The 21,797-nt window shown below is 42.3% G+C and overlaps 1 protein-coding gene across 1 annotated transcript in view; it reads right to left on the bottom strand.

Annotated features, from left to right (window-relative positions):
• LOC133139518 (ERC protein 2-like) overlaps nt 1-21,797 on the bottom strand; it is a 195,134-nt gene that overhangs the window by 6,089 nt on the left and 167,248 nt on the right. The window contains exons 16-18 of the mRNA XM_061259094.1: nt 17,837-17,984; nt 9,327-9,454; nt 9,146-9,220 (exon numbers count right to left, since the gene is read on the bottom strand). Of these exons, the coding sequence (XP_061115078.1) occupies nt 9,146-9,220; nt 9,327-9,454; nt 17,837-17,984 (351 nt within the window). The remainder of the gene's footprint in view (nt 1-9,145; nt 9,221-9,326; nt 9,455-17,836; nt 17,985-21,797) is intronic.

Genomic DNA, 21,797 nt, shown 5'->3' with positions numbered 1-21,797 from the left:
CACGGGAAGTTATTCAGAGTAACTAAGGGGGTATAGAGTTTACCTCTGCATGGGCGCAGGATTAAGCACAGGTCTGGGTTTCACTGTGCAGGTCGGCACTGCGCTGTCAGGTAGACTGCATTAACATGTAAAACACATGGTGGAAACAATAGGGGCAGCTAAAAAGCAGCTCAGTATCATTCTAGTGCAGGGAGACCCAAACTAGAGCCCATGAGGCCAAACTTATTGGGGGCCAAATACAAGGGGTGGGGGGGGGGGCATTTAAGCATTTTTCCTGATGCATGCATACTTAGTTCCTGGGGTATGGCTCTCATTTTGTTAGGTAGGTGCACACTCACACAGTGTGGACTGGTCGGAATAACAGGTAAAAAAGATATGACATTCCTAGATACCAAAATGTAAATATTTGCTTGCTACTATCTCTTCACTGGCTGTCTTGATGTTTGGAAGTTTCTGTCCAAATGAAGTCCAAATGAGAAAAATGCCTAGTTGGTTTGTCTGAGATATTTCATGTTTTAAAAGGCACACATTTCAATTATACTCCATGTACTTCCATGTATAACATACTGCTCACTATCTAAGCCACTGAAAAGCCAGCATGAAATGGCCGAAATGCGTGAGAATTGGACAATTTAGAGGCTTTGGTTAGAGCACAAAATTGATCCTCAACACTAATTCACTCTTTAATGCTACACAAGATAGCGGCCATAATTCGTCATTTTTAGTCACCATAATTTGAACAAAATGGCCTTTGTTATTTTGGACATGTTCAGCTATGATTGAGTGATCGGTCTTCCATATATCTTGAGCCAGAGAAAACAATCACAATGCCAAAGTCTGTTTGCAAACAATCAATTAGTCATGCATGGCCATGCTGTAATGGTACACATGGTATAGACTAGCACTAAAACACACATCATGTTGCAGATTTATAGTACAGTATATACTTACCTTTGCATCTGATCATGTACATTTTCATTCACAGATAATTGCAGAAATTCTAGTTTGGCCCACTCAAACTCAAAATAGTGGACATGACTGTTCTACTGATGGAGAAGCTTTTACAAATGTATTGTATGCTGAAAAGTAGTGCTTTTCAAATATGCCTAATTAGCGCAGTAAGTTAGCGCATTCCATGTATTAATTTGAATAAATCCATTGAAACTACTTGTTCCAACCAATACTTTTAGCCTCATAAACCTTTGAAAAAAAAAAAAAACTATACTAAAGCTATGGGGCGCTTGACAATAATCCACAGAATGGGAATTATGTTAACATATGTGATTATATGCTTTCTCAAAAAAAGGAACATGCTTTAGGATTCTACTTATTTACACCACACACTAACACACAAGGAGAGGTCGAAGGTTTGTGTAAAAATGTTCTGGAGTCAGTATGCGACGGCAGGTACAGTCAGACTAATTCTGTCTTTCCTTAATTAAAGTTCATGTGTAAATGTTTTCCTTTTCTCAGGAAATAACAATAGAAATTCATTAACTAACATACTGACAGAAAAAATGCAACAATAATGTGCAGAGCAATGAAAATAATCAAGTGTGCTGCAAAGTAATTCTGCAGACTTTTCATCTCAAATCCAGTGCTCGTGCAACCACATCTCAGTCTAACTCCCACAGCCTACAGAAACGCATTGAATCATGAAGTTGTGAGAAAAAAGCAGCTTTAAAATGCAAATACTATATAGTTTTTCAATGATAAAAAACCCCGGGAGAGAGTCCAAACATTCATAACCTGTCCTTGCTAGGAAAATTTCCGTGGTTGGCCAGATTACGTAATTTCCCTGGGGTTCACTTACTTACCGTATGAATACCTTTGCCATAAATTTTAAATACATTTCTTGTTAAGATTATATACACATGTTAAAATATATACATGTTAAATCACAGTGTATACAGTATATTAGTCTTCAGTTGTAAGGTAATCAGAGAACAGTACTATGTTCTTTTAAATCTTCAACTACATACTTAGTCACAGTTTACACCTCAAGATATTAATATGGAGAATTCCCGAGCACTGGTAATGCTAATCTGAAAACACTTGATTCCGCATTATAGTTCATGGATTATAGCATGGGAAGAAGCATCATACAACAGCAGCATCCCTACACTACCGTCTACCAATCTCACAAAAAACATACATGCAGCCTTTGGTCATCCTACAGCAGCAGTGGAGAAACGGTCCAGCACACTGAAGAAAATAAGACAGAGAGAGCACTCACCCCTCAGAACAAAACTGGAGCTTTGGTTCACGGAAAGAGTTACGCCCAAATGCCCTCCTCATCATCCTGTCAGTGGGCGTCGTGAGGTGTCGCAGGACGTCAGCATGAAAACAGCAGAATGAGAAGCGGTTAGTCCACTGGAGGCTGAGCTCTTCACGATGTACGGGGTTATGGAGCCTTTTCTGGAACACCACTGTCAAGTCCACACCATTATGAACAGAAATGGCAGTAGACAGAAATTGTATATGGTAAGTAGTATGCACGTTATCCATAACAACATGCTTTCCCTAATTACTGTATCAACTGTACCACTGGAAGCCAATTATAAACTGTTCCGATTTCAGACCTTCCACATTGACACCACTGCTCCATAAAAGGGAGACAGCAATTCAGGACGCTTTCTTCAGCATTAAATACGTTCTGTGTCCCTTCCTGTCTCTCCTTGCGACATAAAACATGCTGTCTCTTCAAAATGTTGTGGGGATACGTTATCCAGCGATAGTTTTAGGCCTTTTCTCTGGACAGTCTGGACTTTGACCTTTTCTTTATGCTGAAACTATGCAGAGAGCGTTGTGAAAATGAAAGATCTAATTGAAGAAGACACCACTTCTGTCTTTGCATATTGGCAGGACCATTACATCTGTCTGCATAGAAACACTGCAGGTTTCATCTGTTATTAAAAACCAGATGTTAGGACGCATAACTCGCATACTGTGGAATTTAGTGAATACATTTGACAGGGAACCTAAACACGGCCAAAATATAACTTAAAGCAAGTCTGACTAAACTCCATATGCTACTTTTTATAGATCTGAAGACAGTACACCAGGAAAAGGGAACAAAAAAACAAAACAAAAAAAAAGTAATTCTAACTCTGATAAACATTTTATAGCTGTTTTCTATTTCTGTAGTAAGTCTCTGTGCCAGAATCCTGGCAATAATCTCATTCTGTTTCACAGAACTGTTAAAGGGAACTTACGCTCCATTCTCAGCCTTTGCCTTGTGTACTGGACCATACACCTTTGGAGCAGGCCTTGTACAGTACAATCCGAGGCCCACAGATTAGATTCACATTCATTTCAACAGGCTAATCACAATCTGTGCACACCAGAGCCTAATGTAGAGGTGCAGGTGACCCAGCATCAGTACAAATGCCATCTCAGAGTCCTGCCTACTGTGCAGAGCAGCACTCCAGAGTACAGTACTCCAGAGTACAGAACTGACTTCTACTGAAATAGGATTCTGACTTTGCATAAAGGAAAATGACAATATTTTGGTGATTATGCATGGACAGTAACTTATGCAAATGGCTCCTACAGAACATTTGTTTTCATTGTAAACATAATTTATATTTAATGGGAGATGATGTGTAGGAGTGAGGACAGCGAGGGGGTGTGTGTGTGTGTGCATGCGTGCGTACATGGGCGCTGCTTAGTGACAGCAGAAAAAAAAAATACATCCCACAGAATTTGACTTGTGATACTCCCTTTGTGTGGGCATTTCAGGGTCAGAACGCAGGCAAAGAACACAAGGGAGTCCTGGGAATATGGCTTTGAATCCCATTTTCAAAGGTAACAGAAATGTAGGAGACACTAAACTCTGGCATGAAGGCATGTTGGCACTGGCAGCCACAACATTGTGGAGATGGCAGAGGAGACTGTTTAATCTTCTTACCACATTGCTTTTGGACGCAGTGACAATTTGTATTTAAACACTGCGACCATTCACAATATCCTTACTGCTGCCAGCGAATGGGGTGAGTAGATAAATCAAAATCAAAATTATGTTCATCATGAATCAAATGCAATTCCATTCTGGTTTCTCGAAACAACAACAGAAAAGTCATGGTGATGAAAAGGAGGCATTGCTTAGAGGTAGTTTAGAGTAGGAACAATTGGACATGGATTCATCCGAAACCATAAAGTTATCTAAACAAAGAGTGTAACTCAATGATTCCACAAAATGATGGCCATATGGGCCCAAAATCTAGGACACAGGAAATGTGTAGCCTGAAATGAGGGGTATCCAGGCTAGAGGTGAGAATTGTACTATTTGTTTGGGCAATTTAAATATATTCACACAAATTGAAAAGAGAAGATCATTTGATTTAGAAGTTTTATTTTTGAAGTATTATTTTTAGAATCCCATATGTTATATATATATATAGTTAAGCCCATATGTAGAGTTAAGCCCAAACATAGGTACAGTAGGTACAGCCAGTTTAGTCACACTCTGCAACAAGCTGACATCATTACCATCCTGTGCCTGCCCTTGAAGTCTCAGAATGTTATTTGTGCCACAGTACCAGATTCTGCTTGGAAGATTCATTCCTGTTTGATTGGAACTGACCTTTATTTTGATTAAGAGGGTTTCAAGACAATCCATTCACCCATAAAGAACTTGCTTGTCAGCAACACAGCTGATGATGTAGTCATTCTATTCCATTTGCAAAAACAGTGAAATAAATATCACGCCCACTTGCAAAGCTTCCCCACAAGACTACACAAGAACGTCCGCACCATTATTATTTTTTTAATAATCGGTTGTTATAGTTGCAAAATTAACAAAAAAACTGTAATGACTTAAAAGTATTTTTGCGTGTATTTATTTACCTTTGAAACTGTCTCTCAGGACAGAGAGTGGAGCAAGCTTCATCATCATCCATCACTAGACTCCAAGAGTCTGGCAAGTGTAGCTCACGGTTCATTCATTGAAATGAGGTGCTGATTTGGTGAAGACTGGGGAGGGATCCCAGGAAATAAATACTTGTTTTTAGAAACAAAAGGGTGATTAATCACACCCTGATATAGAATAGATCAAAACGACTTTGTTTAAAGAAAAACATTCTTGTCTAAGGTCTGTCTGTGACCTCAGATGAACTTCCAAATGTGGGGCAGACTTAATAAATGTATTCCAGAGTGTGCCAAGCTGGGCTCTGTCAAAGTGACCGCACACGATCAACAAGTCTGCCGAGGAGGCGAACGAGGCTACCGACTTTTACATTTACATGTTTTGTCATTGGCAGACACTTTTAATCCAAAGCGATTTACAAGTGCATAGGTTCTTCCACAAGTTAAACGCATCGAATCCATAACTAGCACTGCAAATATCCCAAGACTTCAGATGCTGAATCTCTGTAAAGCGTTTGCCTTCCCACTTCTACCCTACACTAAATGTGTGGACAGAAATGAGGAAGGCATCACAAACCCCATTGTCATCAGCTCTTAGTCACTGGTAGGATGTGAGAATGTCTGGGGAGTAGTGCAATGCATCAGGAATTAAACTGAATCACGGCATTAGCAGGCTCTGTAAAACCCAGACTTAATTAGGGTTAAAATATGGGGCACATGATGTTACGGTGTATGACGCACTCACAGCGTCATACACGGCAGGTGTAAACATAACAGCGCAAACGCCAGCCAATTTTTCATCTTAAAACAGACAACCTGATGACAGTCTGAGAAGATCTGATCAATGTGATTACAGATGACTCTGTTTAGGGTAGTTAACCAAAGAATTTGCTTCAAGGGAAGGGATACATTTTGAAGAAGAAATAATATCTGCAATCTGTTATCGGCAATAAATAAATAAAATCCCACCTGCCCTGATAATTCATATGTCTGTCCAAACAGATTCAGTAGGATATCATAATGTACTTTATATGTTAGCTTACTTGCTTGATTGTCTTATTTACTTATGATGATACTTTACGGAAGTCAGAATTACAGAGATACTGGAACATGTCTGCACACCAAAACCTTGAAACGAGCATAGAGTAAATAAGAAGTGCTTTTCAGAATGAAGCGGTCAGGTTAGCAGCTATGGTACTGCTGGCTCTCACACTGCAGAACCACACGGCACCTCTCTCACACATCACACTGAGCTGCCCTGTCCATAGGCCTCAGTGACTACAGCTTTCTGCAAATGACCTGCCACTCACATAGTGTGACTCCCCCAAATCTCCAGGCTGCATATTTATACAGCTTGCATTTAAGAGTAACTTCAGTTTTAACTTTTCCAGTTGGAATTTGACCTAACACAGCATGCAATAAGATTTTCTTACAGACTTACAGTACATATTCCATTTTAGCAGCACTTCCCTGTTTCTTTAAGATTTAGAAGCGATTGTGTTATTCTACAGATGGTTCAAAATATTCCGTAGGCTGCTGATGGAACAGTTGCTTGCCTCTTTTTGAAACTTTGCTTTCAGATGTTCACTGTAGCTATGATATTATAGCTAAGTTAGGTCAATAAATAATGTTACTACAAAATAATGTTGCATGATGTTAATGCAATAGATATTTACAGTATGTAACATTTAATATTTAAGATTTCATATGACTGAATGAATTACCAGAGCTACGCATAAACCCCAAAACTCAGCCTTCCAGGCTGCTGCCTCAGAGTCAATTGTCAGCGCAAAAAAGCATACAAGCAAAGGAAATATGAATAACGTGATTTTAAAATGTCCATTATTTCAGGCTTTAGGGCAATTTAAGAATATATAAGTGTTAACCTTTTCAAATGAATTGCATGCATTAACACAGAAATTTTGACAGATTAATTTTTTTATTTATCTGTTGTAATCCTGGTACAGGTTAGGCATGTACCAATTGACATGGCTTTCTCACCACAGTAAAGATAAATTCATGTTCAAATGGCATACAGTAAAAAGCCCATGAGTGGCTGCTTTATCAAAATGAGTTTCTAAGGTGGGCTCCCTGCTTAAATTCCATTAAGGGTCAATTTAAGTCTTATTTGAAGACATCAGAAGGTGTACTAAGGTCCACTATACGCATATGCTTGTGTGCAAAGTATAATATTGTTATTCTGCATTGGAATAACTTAGTTTTGGAACATTTGAAACATGGAGACCACTTTCAGCCACATAATGGCAGCTATTGCACACTAGCATTTTCCAAAATCAGTAAAGTCGTTTACTCCCTGCTGGCAGTTGGTAGCATGCAGACACCATGCCCATTAGTGAATGCTGAAGGTTAAAGCTTCTTTCAAAATAGAAGGCAGTCAGAGCAATGAGAAAATAATAAGAATAATAAAAAAACAATAGTGGAAGCTGACCATTTTACATTTAAATGACTGCCAACATCCTCTGTGGTTTCACTTCTGGGACCAACACTGGTGAATGAGGTCAACAAAACCGCAGAAGTGGTCCATCAGTCTCCAAACTGACCCGACAGAATGTGACGAGGGCGACATGATGCAGATGCTAGCCAATGACGCCTGCAGTTAACGAAAGCAGACAAATTGACCAATCGGCGGATTCGCAATACCAGCTTGGGAAACAAGAGGCTGGGAACAATGAGTCACATTTAAACAATATCTTACCCAGGCCTCAACCAGCAGATGCGATTGTTCGGATGGATAATAATCGCATTATGGAGATTTCTTTCTCTCCTAACTTTATAATTGTGTGTAAATGTAAAAATTGTGTGTGGGTATGCCTTGGGGCCAGCTGCTGAAAGCTGCAGACACGTCCTTCAGAGCTGCACTACAGTAGCAGGAACTCTGACATCTTGTAACCTTCAGCTCACTTGAGTCTTGGCTTAGTTGTTGTTTTCACAACAACATCAAAACATGCCTTCGGTGCATAATCCTATGTGTCACCACCAATAAAAGTTTTGAACAAGAAGCTTGTCTTTGGTGGAAATTCCCCACGGGGCCTCTTCTGGAGGCCTCACAGAGTGGGAGGGGGGACTGAATGTGTTTCAGCGTTGCAGCACGGACCAAAGAGCCCTCTCTAAACGCTCATCGGTGAACAATGACACCGTTCTGGGCACAGAAAGAGAGTAACTACCAAGGCTCTGCTCATTGAAGGCAACAGTCAAATATGCTGTCAAAGGGCCAGGTGGTGATTTTCGAAGGCATCCCCAGGGAAACTTTGTTTATATTTAAATATATTTCTTCCTGCAGCGGTTCATGCAATCCTGGATCACATAATGTCACACAAATCAAACATTCATCCTAACAGAGCCTCTATACTTTGGGTAGGGACTCTCCTGTGTAAGATAAATCATAGCTTTATTAGTCCTTTTTTCAGGGAATGGTTTGTTGCGGAGGTGTCTGAAGGCTGCCTTCCAGACACCACATCTGACACCCTGTAATTAAGTCCTTCATCACAAGGGAAGATTAATTGAAACATTGTGGTAATGATAACAATGGGGATTTGAAGTGCAGTCATTTGTTTGCTCTCAAGGTAAAGGTGTGATATGTGGTGCATTCTGCGTTACAAACCTCCCGCAGTTCAAAGCTGTCTGGCAGATACTGCCCTGAAGACTTCTCTAAATTAGATCAATTATCCTCTGTTTCAAAAAAGTGGGGATTTTTCTATTATATTACGCACATGTGGTTAATTCACCTGTTTAGCAGCTTGAGCTACTACTAAAGATTTCCAGTGATGACAACAACACCACTACTATTCACAGTCATAAAATTGCATTATGAAAAAGGAATTAGGAATCGTGTGTCAAACCGAGGCAGTTGAAAGCTGAGCTCATACGTAATTTGGTGAACAATGTAAAATGTGTGTTCATGCTTTTGAAAACGACTTGATAACAAGTATATAAACCTTCAAAAACATAAATTTAAGGTATAAACACAGACAAATTTGTTAGTATAATAGAAGCAAGCACACATCTAAAGTATTTAGCCCAGTTGCTAGGTAAAAATGAAGAATGCAAAGTAAGGAAATAATACTGCTGACACTGCTGTAAATGCTGTATTAAGTGAGCTGGACAGACAACGTTTCGACCTGTTTGGTCGTTGTCGCCTGTCTGTCTAGTTCACTCTAATAAATATCACCAGGGAGCATTCACAGCAGTGTGTGGCCATTATTTCCTTACATAAACAGAGAGACAAACATGGTCTGAAGCAGACAGAACCAACACTGACCTGATCAGGAGAAGGACGGTGGTTGGTATGGGGGGGGCCACGGGCGGGGCCACGGTGGTGTGGGTGCGGGGGCTGCTGGGGGTGGGGTGGGTGTTGGGGGTGGGGCGGGTGCTGGGGGTGGGGGTGGGGCGGATGCTGGGGATGGGGGTGGGGCGGATGCTGGGGGTGGGGGTGGGGTGGATGTTGGGGGTGGGGGTGTTGGACATGTTGAGGGTGTTGGGGGTGAGGGTGGTGGGGATGATGAAGGTGATGAGGAGGATGGTGGTCATCGTCGTAGTTGTCCGCAATCAGCTTCATCCGGCTCTGAGTCTGGGGAGAAGAGAAACAAACTGAATGAGAGGGCATTGATACATGTAGTGCTATTCTTTTCATTAAGCTGGAACCATGGATCCCAATACTGTTTTAAATTTAAACTTCTGGTACCACTCGTCCTTTCTTTTATTCGAAGAGTGGGGTTCTGATTAACTGAGGGAGTTGTGTGGTCTGTGACTTCGACAAAAAAAGAAAAAAGAACAACTAGTTTTATGATTTCACTTTGAAACTCTGTCAGGTGCCATCTACAGTATAATCAATAGCATCTGCCATAAATATGGCTATATTCAACCAAAATTGGATTATTCCTGTGGGGACAATTTTATTCTAAAATATGAGGAAGTGCATTATTATCTTAGTGATTAATGATGACAATTTTCTCTATCATTGATGAAAATTACATACAAATATGCCCTTTAGATTAGGGGACTCAACATAGCACTTTGTATGCCGGCGTATTTTGGGAGGTTGACATGGTTGCGCACGGCTTACATTTCAAAACGTCAAACAACAAACACAAAGCCGTTTGTTATCTTCCTAATGTTAGGATGTAGAGAAACATCTCCCACAGATTTCTGCGCCAGCTGTTACTTTGTCCTGTAGTCAACATCTGCGTTTAACATCTGCATAGCATTTAACAGAACGCCATCGCGTCAGGCCTGCGAAACACAAACCCTCCACATCCCTCTCATCTCTATTTACCTTTCAGATCTACCAAAACAACAACATGAATAGCGATAAAATATTTCATATATAATATAACAAAAAGAGTAACATTGTAAATGTAAATGTATCTTTTGTCCCAAAGGATGTTCTACAGTTGTTTGAATTGTTGGTGGTATAAAGAGAGAAGATACTGAGGGAACCTGTCCCATCCCCCTGCCCTCTACAACCCCACCCTCGCCACGCCCTCCCACCAGGCCCTCTCAGGTCCATCTCTCGTCCCTCCTACCCCTCCCATACCCCATACCCCCCCGCTCAGTTCCCGGCCCTCCCATGGCTCACCCCAGAGCGCTCACAGGAGCGTACACGGAGTGTCTGTTTAAAGTAAACACGCAGAGGGAGGAGAGAGAGGAGGTACTGGGGGCCCCGGCTCCATTAGCAGCTCAGCGCATTTCCACATTCAGCCAGACGTGGTTTTATTTGGCCCGGGCGGCTGGGGAGGGGCCGGCCCGCCGTTTAATGAAATGCAGTCGCCTCCTATAAGCTGTCGAGCAGAGCCAATGGCCTCCGCGCTGTTCAACCGACGCGCACTGCCCCTGCACACCGAGACAGGAGCACCCAACCCAACTCTACGTTGGTAATAAGAACAAAGCAAGAGCCTGCTTTTACTGACACACGTGCTATTTCTGCGAAAACAACACACAAACAAACACAGAAATGAAAACGTTGTGCAACTCTGTGTGAGAGAGTGGTACAAGATGATGTCTGTGATGTTGTTCATTAAGCCGGTTTTATTTGTGACTCTGGAGAGACTGAGGAAGACTGTGTTTGACCAAAGCTCTGGGAACTGGCTCTGCAGCTGCCCCTTATTAAAGTGGAGAGCTCTCTCTCAGGCACACTGGTGCTGTACATGCGTGTAGGTGGGCACAGCGCTGAAGAGAGCCAGGCAGACCCATGCCCTTCACTCTCAGAGGCAGACCTGGGCCACACGTGAGCCCCCAGGTTACGGTCACACACTGGTCTACAGCGCTCTGTTATTGCTCCGCTGTAGGCTGTCTGAGCAGGGTGTAAGCTGAGACCGTGTGTGAATAGGCAGCGACGGTCAGCGCTGAAATCTCCCTGGCCCATCACACTAAGGTCTTTCCAATGTAAACTGCAGTACCTCCAGCCTCTCTTCTCCCCACTGCTTCTGCCTCGATAACAAATCTCTTGGAACAACAAATTATTTTGCTTCCTCTTCTTCAACGATATCCCGTGCAAAAGCCCTCGAAAGCTGCCATACTGACGCAAAAACCGAGCACTCGAGGAGTCCGGATACATTTCACAAACTCGCTGTGCGCCACACGCAGAAGCCCCATTCCGTGATGAAAAACTCGCTCATATTGCTGTTAAAACGGATATTTCAGAATGTGACAGGAGAGCATAATGCAAAATGATGCTGCAACTGCGTTTCAGGACAAACCATTCCCTCTCGGAAGGTTCCCGCTGCGGCCCGACGCTGCTAGCTAATGGTGAAATCAATCTAAACCACACCAGCAGCGGCCAAGGAAACCTAGCAAAGTCCGCACTCTGCTATTCCATAAAACATGGGAGAGGGAGGAGAGCGAATGACACACTGCCACAGTAACACAGTTCCAGAAGTTTCCCTCTCCCAGCCAGGCCTGTGGCAGGGAGCAGAGGCACCCTGCCTGGGAAAGAGGGTTTAGTCAGACAGGAATGGGGAGCTCACATGTGGCAGCAGCACTCTCTTCCCGTGGGCTGCTGGAGCACAGCCTAATGAGGCCCAAATCCAGGGCTGATTGTCATGGTGATGTTACAATGGGAGGGCTGGGGTGCAGATTAGGTGCTGAGACACAATCACGATTCTTATACATCGACAGATCACCAATATTTAACTCATACAGGCAGAGAAAGTAGAGAGAGAGAAAGAGTGTATGTGCATGTGTGTGTGTGTCGGTGTATGTGTGCGCATGTGTGTGTGTCAGTGTCTGTGTGTGTGTGTGTGTGTGTGCATGTGTGTGTGCATTTGTGTTTGTGTCTGCGTGTGTGTGTGTCCATGTATGTGTGTGCATATGTGTGTCTGTGTGTGCATGTGTGTGTGTGTCTGTGAGTGTGAGTTTGTGTGTGTGCGCACGTGTGTGTGTGTGTGTCAGTGCCTGTGCACATGTCAATGTGCACGTGTGTGTGTCTATGCGTGTGCACACATGTCAGTGTGCATGTGTGTATAGGTTTGCTGTAGGTTGTGGGGTGAGGGTACCGGGCTACAAAGCAAAACAAAGGCTTATGGAAGAAAAGCATTAAAGGGCTGTGTGGGGGCTGAGGCAGGGCAGCCCAGCGGGGCGCGGTTCAGTAACTCAGTGAGCTGTGAACACCCTGTGTGATTCCGGCCCAATTTTCATCAAGGTATCAAAACACCATCTGAACCTGAGCAGCTCCAGAGGCAACGGATCTCACTGCGGCTGCAGGTCCATCTGGCACTTCACATTCCTATCGCCACGGCTGGAGGAGAGCGGGAGTAATACACACAAACCGCCAGACGTTTCCTCTTTTTCTTTTTCTCGGGGTTATGCGGTGCATTCTTACCATAGAAGGCCAAGCACCCAAGCCCGGCGCTGAATAATAGGTAACTCCTTTATCATTTGTTAACCTGCACCCAGGCATTCCTTCGTTAACAAAAGCCAGGTCAGAGCGCGATGAGGTTTGCAACACTGAAAGTGTCTCTTAAAGAGGTGTGGGGAATTAGATGTGACAAGGCCACAGAAAAAAAATCTCTAAAAAGCAGAAATATGATGTCATATATCCACAATGGTGAGGTATAAATAAACCACTTCTAACATTTCTTAAGTTTGACGGCCAGCAGCCAGGGCAGTGCGCGCATGGGTGCGGGCGGTGTGGTAGGCCTAGCCCACTCTTCCCCACTCTGGACCGCCACATGGAGACCAGACGTTCAGAGAACAGTCAGCACTCACCCCGTTCCTAATTAACCCCCTCCGTAGGTGGCGAAACTCGGCAGCGATCCCTGAGCCCCACAATGAAAATAGTCTTTACCCTCGTAAAACACAAGCTGCCCTCCATGTAACGATATGCGTTTTTTTAAACATCATCATCACTGAACTTCAGATGTAACATGAATGTCAATGTTTTTGGCCATGCCGATGAGTGTATGGTCATTCCTATGTACAATTTTTAAAGATTTAGAACAGAAAATGGCAATGCAAAATTAGTTATACAGTAAAATATTTCTGCATGAAGTGTGGGAAAGTTAATTTGCCACCAACGAGACCTGGATGAAATTATTAATTTAAATAGTTTAGCCAGTTTTAGATGCTGATCATTTTAGACCAATATCCCATACAAACGTGCTTCATATGAATAAACTTTTTAGTAAACAGGATTTGTTGAAAATTCCCAGTGATGTAGGATTAGTTCCACATTTCTTCAGCTTCTAGGGAATGGGACAGTAACATGTATTTGACCCAGATCTGAAATCAACATGTTGCTGTTTTTAATAAAACAAGAGTCACAACAACTCTAGATACATGAGGATACCACTGCCAGGGGCTAGTATGGCATCACAACATATACATGCAAATCCTGCTGTTTTATACTGCAGATGCTTATGTGTTGCATATTGCCTTATAGCTGAGTGCTTTGTTACCTTACAGGATTACAACGACATTAAAGTATTCTAGAAATCGTATAGTTTCATCAATGGCATAAAGTCACAAGAACGTCATGAATACTGACAGCAGTGGAAGCAATATGTGATGTAGGAAGAGAATCAGAAGAGTATTTTATGGTTTCTTGGTTTGTACAGGCTGCCAAAGCTGTAGAAAAATATCAGCGTTAGGGAGTGGCACATCTGTGAACAAACTGAATCTAACATTTACAAATGAATACATCTGGAAATGCTAAACAGAACAGTTGTACAAACATAATACCATAAAGCCATTGAAATAGTTGTTATGTCGTACAATAGCCAATAACAATTTTAAGCTAAATTCATTTGGGGAGCATTTTATGAAAGGCTGCAAATTTTACGACGGAAAAATGCTGTGCTTTTCCCACAAGCATAAATTTACATTGATATGAAGTAAAGATGCACTTCTATATGCCTGAAAACATTTTATTGAAAACTTTTTGATACTCTATACAGGTGTATTTTTGCAATACATTGCATTTGAGAAAATATGGAGAGCTGCTATGAGGATGAATGAATAGTGCTCATGAATGGTAACATGAACAGTGTCTGCACACAGTCTTGCTTGTTGCTGGCTGGCACGTGGTAGCTTTTGGCGTTACTGTAGCTGACCCGAACAGCTCCATTTCTGTAGGCATATTCAGTTTCAGAAAGAATTCGGTGGACGGGGGGAAAAAGTGTCCCCCAGTGAATTCCTTTTCCATCATCTCAAGACTTCAAAGAATAAACGCCTATAACCATCGATCATAATGGGAAGCGCTAAGTATTTCCATTCATGAACAGACTGTGTCATGAACGGAAGTGTTTCTACTTTTTGCATGAAAGAGAGACAGAAAGAAAGAATGAAAGAAAGATTGAAATGTAATGCAAACGCACAGTCCACAAATAACAATATCTCAAAGCCAGGATTTGAAGCAACGCGATTCCTGGACAACACAGGACGCTTCCCCATCAGCTGCCCTGCAGGAGAGAAGCGGGGATAGGCTCATCTGGATTTGCGATGATACGCTGCAGCGTTCTTCTCTGGTCATTATCTCACTGCCGTACACGCCTGGCAAACATAGCCACAGGGAGCAGTGGACCCTGTGAGGATCGCATTTCAAAAAGAGGTCAAAAAAGACTTCCATTGTTCCGCACGCGCGGCAAGCGCACGGCCGAGACGGTGAGCGAAGGCCGGCGCATCGTAATCCACAGCCTCACAGCGACACCAGCAATTAGGCAGAGGAAAAACCGCCTTGCTTTAAGTGTGATGAGCTTGTTCTGCTTCACGTTTTCCCACAAACTAATCTCGCCAAAGAAGCAGATTTATTTGCTGAATGAACACCTGCAACTGGAGAAAGTGTGCTTTGCAGCCAACCAGATGCACATCAGCTGTTTTTCTGAGGAAAGACAGATGTAAATCACTATAGCATATAGTATGGAGATTAAATAAATCAAAAGGGCAAAACTGTACATACAAACAAAAATGGAGAGCGTTGTGAAATGTACAATGTCAAAACATTTGGTTAAGACTAAATAAATGTGCTAAAATGTTATGCTAATATACAGTTGGTAAATTAAATGCATAACAGATGATTTGACAACTTGTTATGTGTGTAACTCTACACTCTCAGTCATTTAATGTTAGGAAGGTTGTTCAAGGTAAACCATGATATATGATTGATAAGATATGATTGGATTTTTTAAATGTATTCTTGCCAACAGGAATACATTGCATTGCCTCTGCATGTTTAAGAGGGACAGAGAGGGTTGATATTCATGAAATGATGAAGCAGACATTCTGTTCATCCTTCCAGCTGCCAGGCAAAGTCTGGTCTATAATGCGGCCAACATCAATAACAGGCCAGAGCACACTGAAGACCTCACCACCCTGACACTGAACACGCGTTCTCTACACAACACAAAGCACAGGCCCAGCCTCTGAGCGTTCTGTTCAAACATGCCCTCGGTCGCTCCGTTTCTTGTATGTAAAAAGGGAGATCACAGTTTGTTTCCACGGATAACATTACACTGAAGAGCAGAGCTTAATGGGAAATTCAGAATGAACACATAACCAAGTGGAAAATAAAAAAAGAGAAAATTAAGTGGACCTACAGGATGTTCGTAATGACGCTCTCTTGGCCTCTCGAGTCTCAGACAGATGTTCGCAAGTGCACTCATAGTAAACGGTTTGTACACAGAGGAGGTGATGACGGGCTCCCTGTTTGCATTTGCTCAGTTACAAGCCTGTGGAAAAAGAATATCTGAAGCAGGCTTCTGCGGGGGCATTCCACCGGGGAGCGAGTCCAGTGGCCGTGCCATCGCAGGACAAACCGTGTGAGAAGAGCTTGCATGCTGCTTCAACAACACGGCTCTAAGAAAACAAAGCCGCAAAAGCCGGAGCCCTCCGCCTCTCTTTTCTGTCTGATTCACACGTTACGCGTGTAAACACAAGATCTTCCCTGCGCGACGCTAACTGAAACCTCCGGCAGTTAGCTTGGCGCTGTAAGGCAAGACCTCTTCCCACCAGGAAGCATGGACACTGCAGCCAAAGACAAACAGTACGATAACACGCTAATAGTCTCCTCTTAGTCTGCAACACCTCTCGCCCTAAATCTAATACTGCAATCCCTTCAGGGGGAATTTACATCCAAAACCCAGCAAATCATAACCACTTCAGATCTACCACAAGTTCACAATGGATTTTGGTGGGATCAAGGTAATTCGAAGAAAAAACAACTTGACTGACTGATAATGGCCCGTATGGATTAGAGACAGCATGTAGTCATAAAACTCCAATACTTCCAAGGCCTCTCCGAAAATATTTTAGCAAGGTGGCGGAAAAGGAGGCGCGCTTTGATCAGCCATCTGGAGGCGGTTACGTCTTAAACGTTTCATTAGCGCTGCTTATGGAACCAAGGCCCCTCTGCTCGTTCCATGTTTGGTTACAGGTTCAGATGCAGGGGTGTCCTTGTGCATCTGCGCCCTGCGTCTTCTCCTGCTCATCTGCGCACGTTAAAACGCCCTCGCAGGGGAGCACAAGCTCGGACATTTAGTCACAGGAAATTGTGACACATGCGTGTAAACAAACAGATCGTTTTAAAGATAATGACACTTCCCTGAAATCCGTGGCATTCTAAACCCCACCAAAATGTTTGTGTTTTAAGAGGAAATGAGCAAACAAGGGGTCAGGGCAATGCGGCAGCTGCTATTTAACGGTCTGGTTTCCCAGAATGAGTGCCAGTGGATCCACCGTGACTCAGGCCTTCTCTCCCCAGGTGTCCTGCGCTGTCCTCATTAGCGTCTACACTTCATGTGGTAGGCGCTGTTTCTGTAAGGCCTTCTCCAGTTACTAACCGATGTACAGACTATTCCCAAACAGTCTACTGCAACGGCGGGAGTTACGTGATTGCAAGAGTTGTGTGGAAACAGTCTGCCTTGCAGTTCTGTGTAAAGTCAGTTTACATTTTTACAACCTTAGTTCCAAACCTTTTTTTAATGACTGGATCCTGGATTGGATCTTGGAGAAATTGACAACGATCCATCCAAATACAATTTTATAAAACACTTATTTGAAAAAAAGAAGACTCACAAGTGATATCCTTACAAATGGCGCAAAGTACTAACAGTGCCAAAACTTTTGACACCTGCTAAAAATGCTGAAAAATGTTATTACAATGAAAGAATATAATTTCTCATTTGGGGCATACAGTTCATAAATGCCATTGCTTATTTAATACAGCCTTTTTTTGCTTTATCCCTTGCTTTATCAAGGGAAGGTTGAGCTGATAAAAGAGAAATGCACAAACACACACACAAGCTCGTGCACAAACACGTGTGTGCGTGTGTGTGTGCCAGTGTGTGTTTATTTAAGTAAAGAAATTTCTGGAAATGTTTGGTTCCTGCAGGTACCACATATTTATCTGATTATATGAATAGCTTTGGTTTCTTGGCAGACATTTTGAGAACACTGGGTAATGTTACGTAAGAAAGCTGTGTTTGCAGAGGGAGCTGTGGTCCGGAGCCTGGGCCTGTACCTGCTGCTTCAGCTGGTGCATCAGCCGGTCTTTCTCCCTCTTCAGCGCCATCACCTCCTCCTGGGTCTTCTTCTTCTTGGACGCAGATAGCTCCAGTAAGGCGATGTTGGCATCCTTCTCACTGATTGCAGCCAGTAGGGCTTGCTGCCTGGGAAGGGAAAGGGGGCATTGTGCTTAATAAGTTTCATCATACAATTGTCTATGCATTAACACATGTACACACACCTACTTAAATACAGTAATAAAAAACAAAACAAAGGATTTCTTATTGGCCGACAGTAATTGAACAATTAAAGAGAAAGCTCAAAGAAATTCTGGAAATTCCAACCTGAGAAAACCAGACAGCTCAGAAGTCTTTATTAAGGGAGAGTCAGCATTCTGCATCCGGCCTGGCGAACTGGAGTTTCAGACAAGATGGGGGTGTGGGCAATGGGCTTGTGAGCAATGTGTGTGAACTATGCGGTTTATCATCACCACAATACTCTGACCCCCTGCTTCCCCATGCTCATCAGTTTGAGGATGTTTTTTTAAAGAAACATGAAAAAGGCTGTTCCCTCCTTGTCAGTGTGCTTTAATAATTCAGAAGTTACAATTGGAGAAGATGACTGTTCCCTATGATCTGAACCCCAGGGGAAGGAGTTTAACCGCCTACGTCACAAAATCACAAACTTCATCCAGGGAGCTACAGACCACCTTCGTGTTCTAAAACCACAATGCATTGTGTGTGCGTGTGTATGTGTGTGTGTATGTGTGTGTGTGTTTGCTTGGTATGGGGGCAGAAATAAAACATATATCCATTGTGTTTCTAATTTAGTCAAGACCATGAAAAAATGCACTCAAAGAACAAAGCAGTTCCAAATTCTCTGTGCAGACCAAAATTAACTGTAATCTGAATTTCTGAAGAGAAAAAAAAGGTTAGTCAACTAAGCTAAACAGCTGTGCACTGGTCTAAGTACATAAAAGGGCAGAGGAAGAAGTGGAAACCCAGTAAATTTCCAGTCTGATCATCTACTGATTTCCGGTCTTACTGGCTTAATAAACTTCACCACAGCAAAGAATGTGTAACGATGATGAAATGAGAGAGAATCCCGGAGGAAAGGGCTCTCTCATAAATGAGAGGCATTTTCCTTCTTAAAACAAGGACCGCTTTTCAGGAGCCCAACAGCTGATGTTGCACTTAAATCTCGCATGTACATCAGCGGTCGCCATTTCTTTTTCATGTGGGTGTTTTATTTGGATGTAAAGGGCCTTCCCTTCTCCCCCACCAAATTAAAAAAAAGCTTCTGGCTTGTGGGATTTGCCAAAAACAAACATTTGGCGAGTGGGCTGGCCGTGTTCAGCACACTGAGATTAATGCCGTCCTTCTCCACGTCTCTCTGTGTGCCTCTGGGTGTGTTACAGAAGAGGGCAGGAGGCCCACCGTGGGATGTGTGTGTATATAAGCACACCAGAAAGAAGAGATTTATCAACCACTTCCCTTTCTCCAAAACTCCACCACCCCTTTTAATCTAACATTATTAAGCACTGGCCTGACTCCAGACACTCATCAGAATCCACCTTTGTGAGCTGCTTCAAGGACCCAAGTATTAAAATATGCCTGATTTCATTTTTCTCCTTACTGGATGTTCTTGAGGATTTATGAGTTAACAAGCCAGAAGCCCATCTTCGAAAAAAGCTGTGACTGAATCCAATGAAGTACTAGTATACACACTGCTGTTTGCAAATAAACTGGTTTCAAAAAAGCACATGAAAAACTACATTCATCTAAATGAGAAATATGAAGACAGAGTGAACTACTGTACAGTGTCTGGTAAAGAGGAGGGTGGTGTTCCCAGATTGCTTTCCATTGAAATATTATATGATTTTCAAAATAGTATTATTGTGCTTCCTTCTGTAACTTTTTTCCCAAAAATAATAGAGAAATACACGGAGAATAGACCCGTTTTGCTCTTGAATACCACACTGTGATCTCAGTACAATTATCAGAGTCAAACATCTGGATTTACCCATTTTATCCTACTAATTGTGTCTAGCAAAGACTGCTGACGTGGATTGTGAACTTAATCGTATCATTAATCACACCGGTTTGGCTGTCTTGTCCGAATATCTTTCTCCCCACACCTTCACTGCCATTCTTCTAACATTTACTAGAGGCAAGATTAATAAAATAAGGTGCTTGGCATGAAAACAGACCACAAAATAGTTTATTGACCATTTTCTTGACTTATTTAAATGTTGTGAAATTAGGAGGTAAATTATTTCGAATCATTCCGCAGTATAAATCTGGCTGGCAGAAAAGGTCAAATGAAGGTCACCGAATGCCCCCTTCCCCATTACCAAGGCTGGGTGTTTATCTTATCTTCAATCTGGGAAGCCCAAACTAAAATATCTGCTCTTAGAAGGTGCAGACATCCACAGCCCTGTTGGACATCTTCAAGAAGGGCTAAGATGGATAGGCTCATTATTCATTGCTTGATTGCAAAAATATTTATTTTTAGATTCAAAGGAATATAAGATGGCTCACATTTCTAATAATATTACTCTTTTAATGTGTTTGTTTTTTGAACAATAAAAGAGTTGTATACATACGTATCTACAGTGACATGCTGGAAATGTATTTCAAAAGTTCTTTTAAAGTTGTGTGTGCCTTATAGCATGCCTAAACACAACAAATACACTATTTATATGATGGGTGGAATCATATGGAGTAACGAAACAGCTTAAAATTTAAATGTTTAAAAGTGCTACATGGCAAATACGCATTGTACAAAATCACACAAAGAGGCTGATTCAATCTACAATGATGTTGTACAGTACCTTCAGAATCATATTTTCTAAAATAGAAGGAGCTGTATACAAAGTATGTACCTTTATTTCTTATTTAAAGGTACATAATTATTTCAGCAGTTCATCGTACCTGGGTGTAAATATGTTAATACCACATGCAAATAGTCAAATAAGGCATGACATTAAAGGTTTTATTTTTGGAATTACTCGGGTGAAAAAAGATCCATGGCTAATTTAAGCAATCCCAGTAGCTCACAGTTACAACACACAGGGAACGATCGTCCAAGTAACAAGTGCACCACTGAAACCATAAGTTATGCAGTCCAGTTTGGCTCGCCATTTCCTGTACCTCACCCAAATGGTGGTGCATTCAAAGCCCGAAGTTACATTTTTATTTGGCACGTGAACAAAGGAGAGAGAAAAAAAAGCTCTTTCCAGAGGATAAACAGACAAGTTATGGGGGGAAAAAAAGGTTGAATTATATTTCACTCAAAATACCACCCATGATTCACAGAGGCCAAAACTACTTTCGGTGGCCTAATTAATACACTGCTAACCCCATTCCAGTGGCCTCTGGCCAGGGCAAGCCCTCTCTGCATGTCGGACTTTGTGAGGCCTTCAAATCTGCTCGTGGTGACAAGAGATCTCTTCCCCAGGCTGGGAGACTGGCATTACTGTCATCATCCACTCTGCCTCCTTTTCCCAGCCTGCCCTCTGCTCGGTGAATAACATTTTCTCTGCAAAAAAATTTCCCCCCCCCCACTGCAATACAGATTTATGCATTTTTATTGTAATCTGTCGCTGGGGCTAAAGCAGGCGTATTGGGATCAAGTTGCCATTTCAACCTGTTCTGTCTATCAAGAAGCTAAATAATAAAACGGACAAAAAAAGATTGTGGTCTAGTTTTGAAGGTTCCAAAAAATGTGGGGGAGTGCCACACAGGTGTCTGGCAGCATATTACACAGTGTGCTGACAGACAGGTTCAATAATAAAAATGACTGTCATGATATTTTTTTTGTCAAACGGATTTTTTTTTCAGCGTTTACTATCATTAAACCACAGTGCAACACATCTAGCCACAAGGGGGCAGCAGTTCAAGCGACCTCCTTGGAGGGTTGTCCAATTACTTCAACGGTCAAGGCCAAGTGTGCAACCATCAAATAATTATCTTATT

The sequence above is a fragment of the Conger conger genome, chromosome 10 (genome assembly GCF_963514075.1).
Source record: "Conger conger chromosome 10, fConCon1.1, whole genome shotgun sequence".
NCBI classification, from domain to species: Eukaryota; Metazoa; Chordata; class Actinopteri; order Anguilliformes; family Congridae; genus Conger; species Conger conger.
The sequence above is the reverse complement of the archived record's forward strand: the minus strand, read 5'-3'. Positions and strand labels throughout refer to the sequence as shown.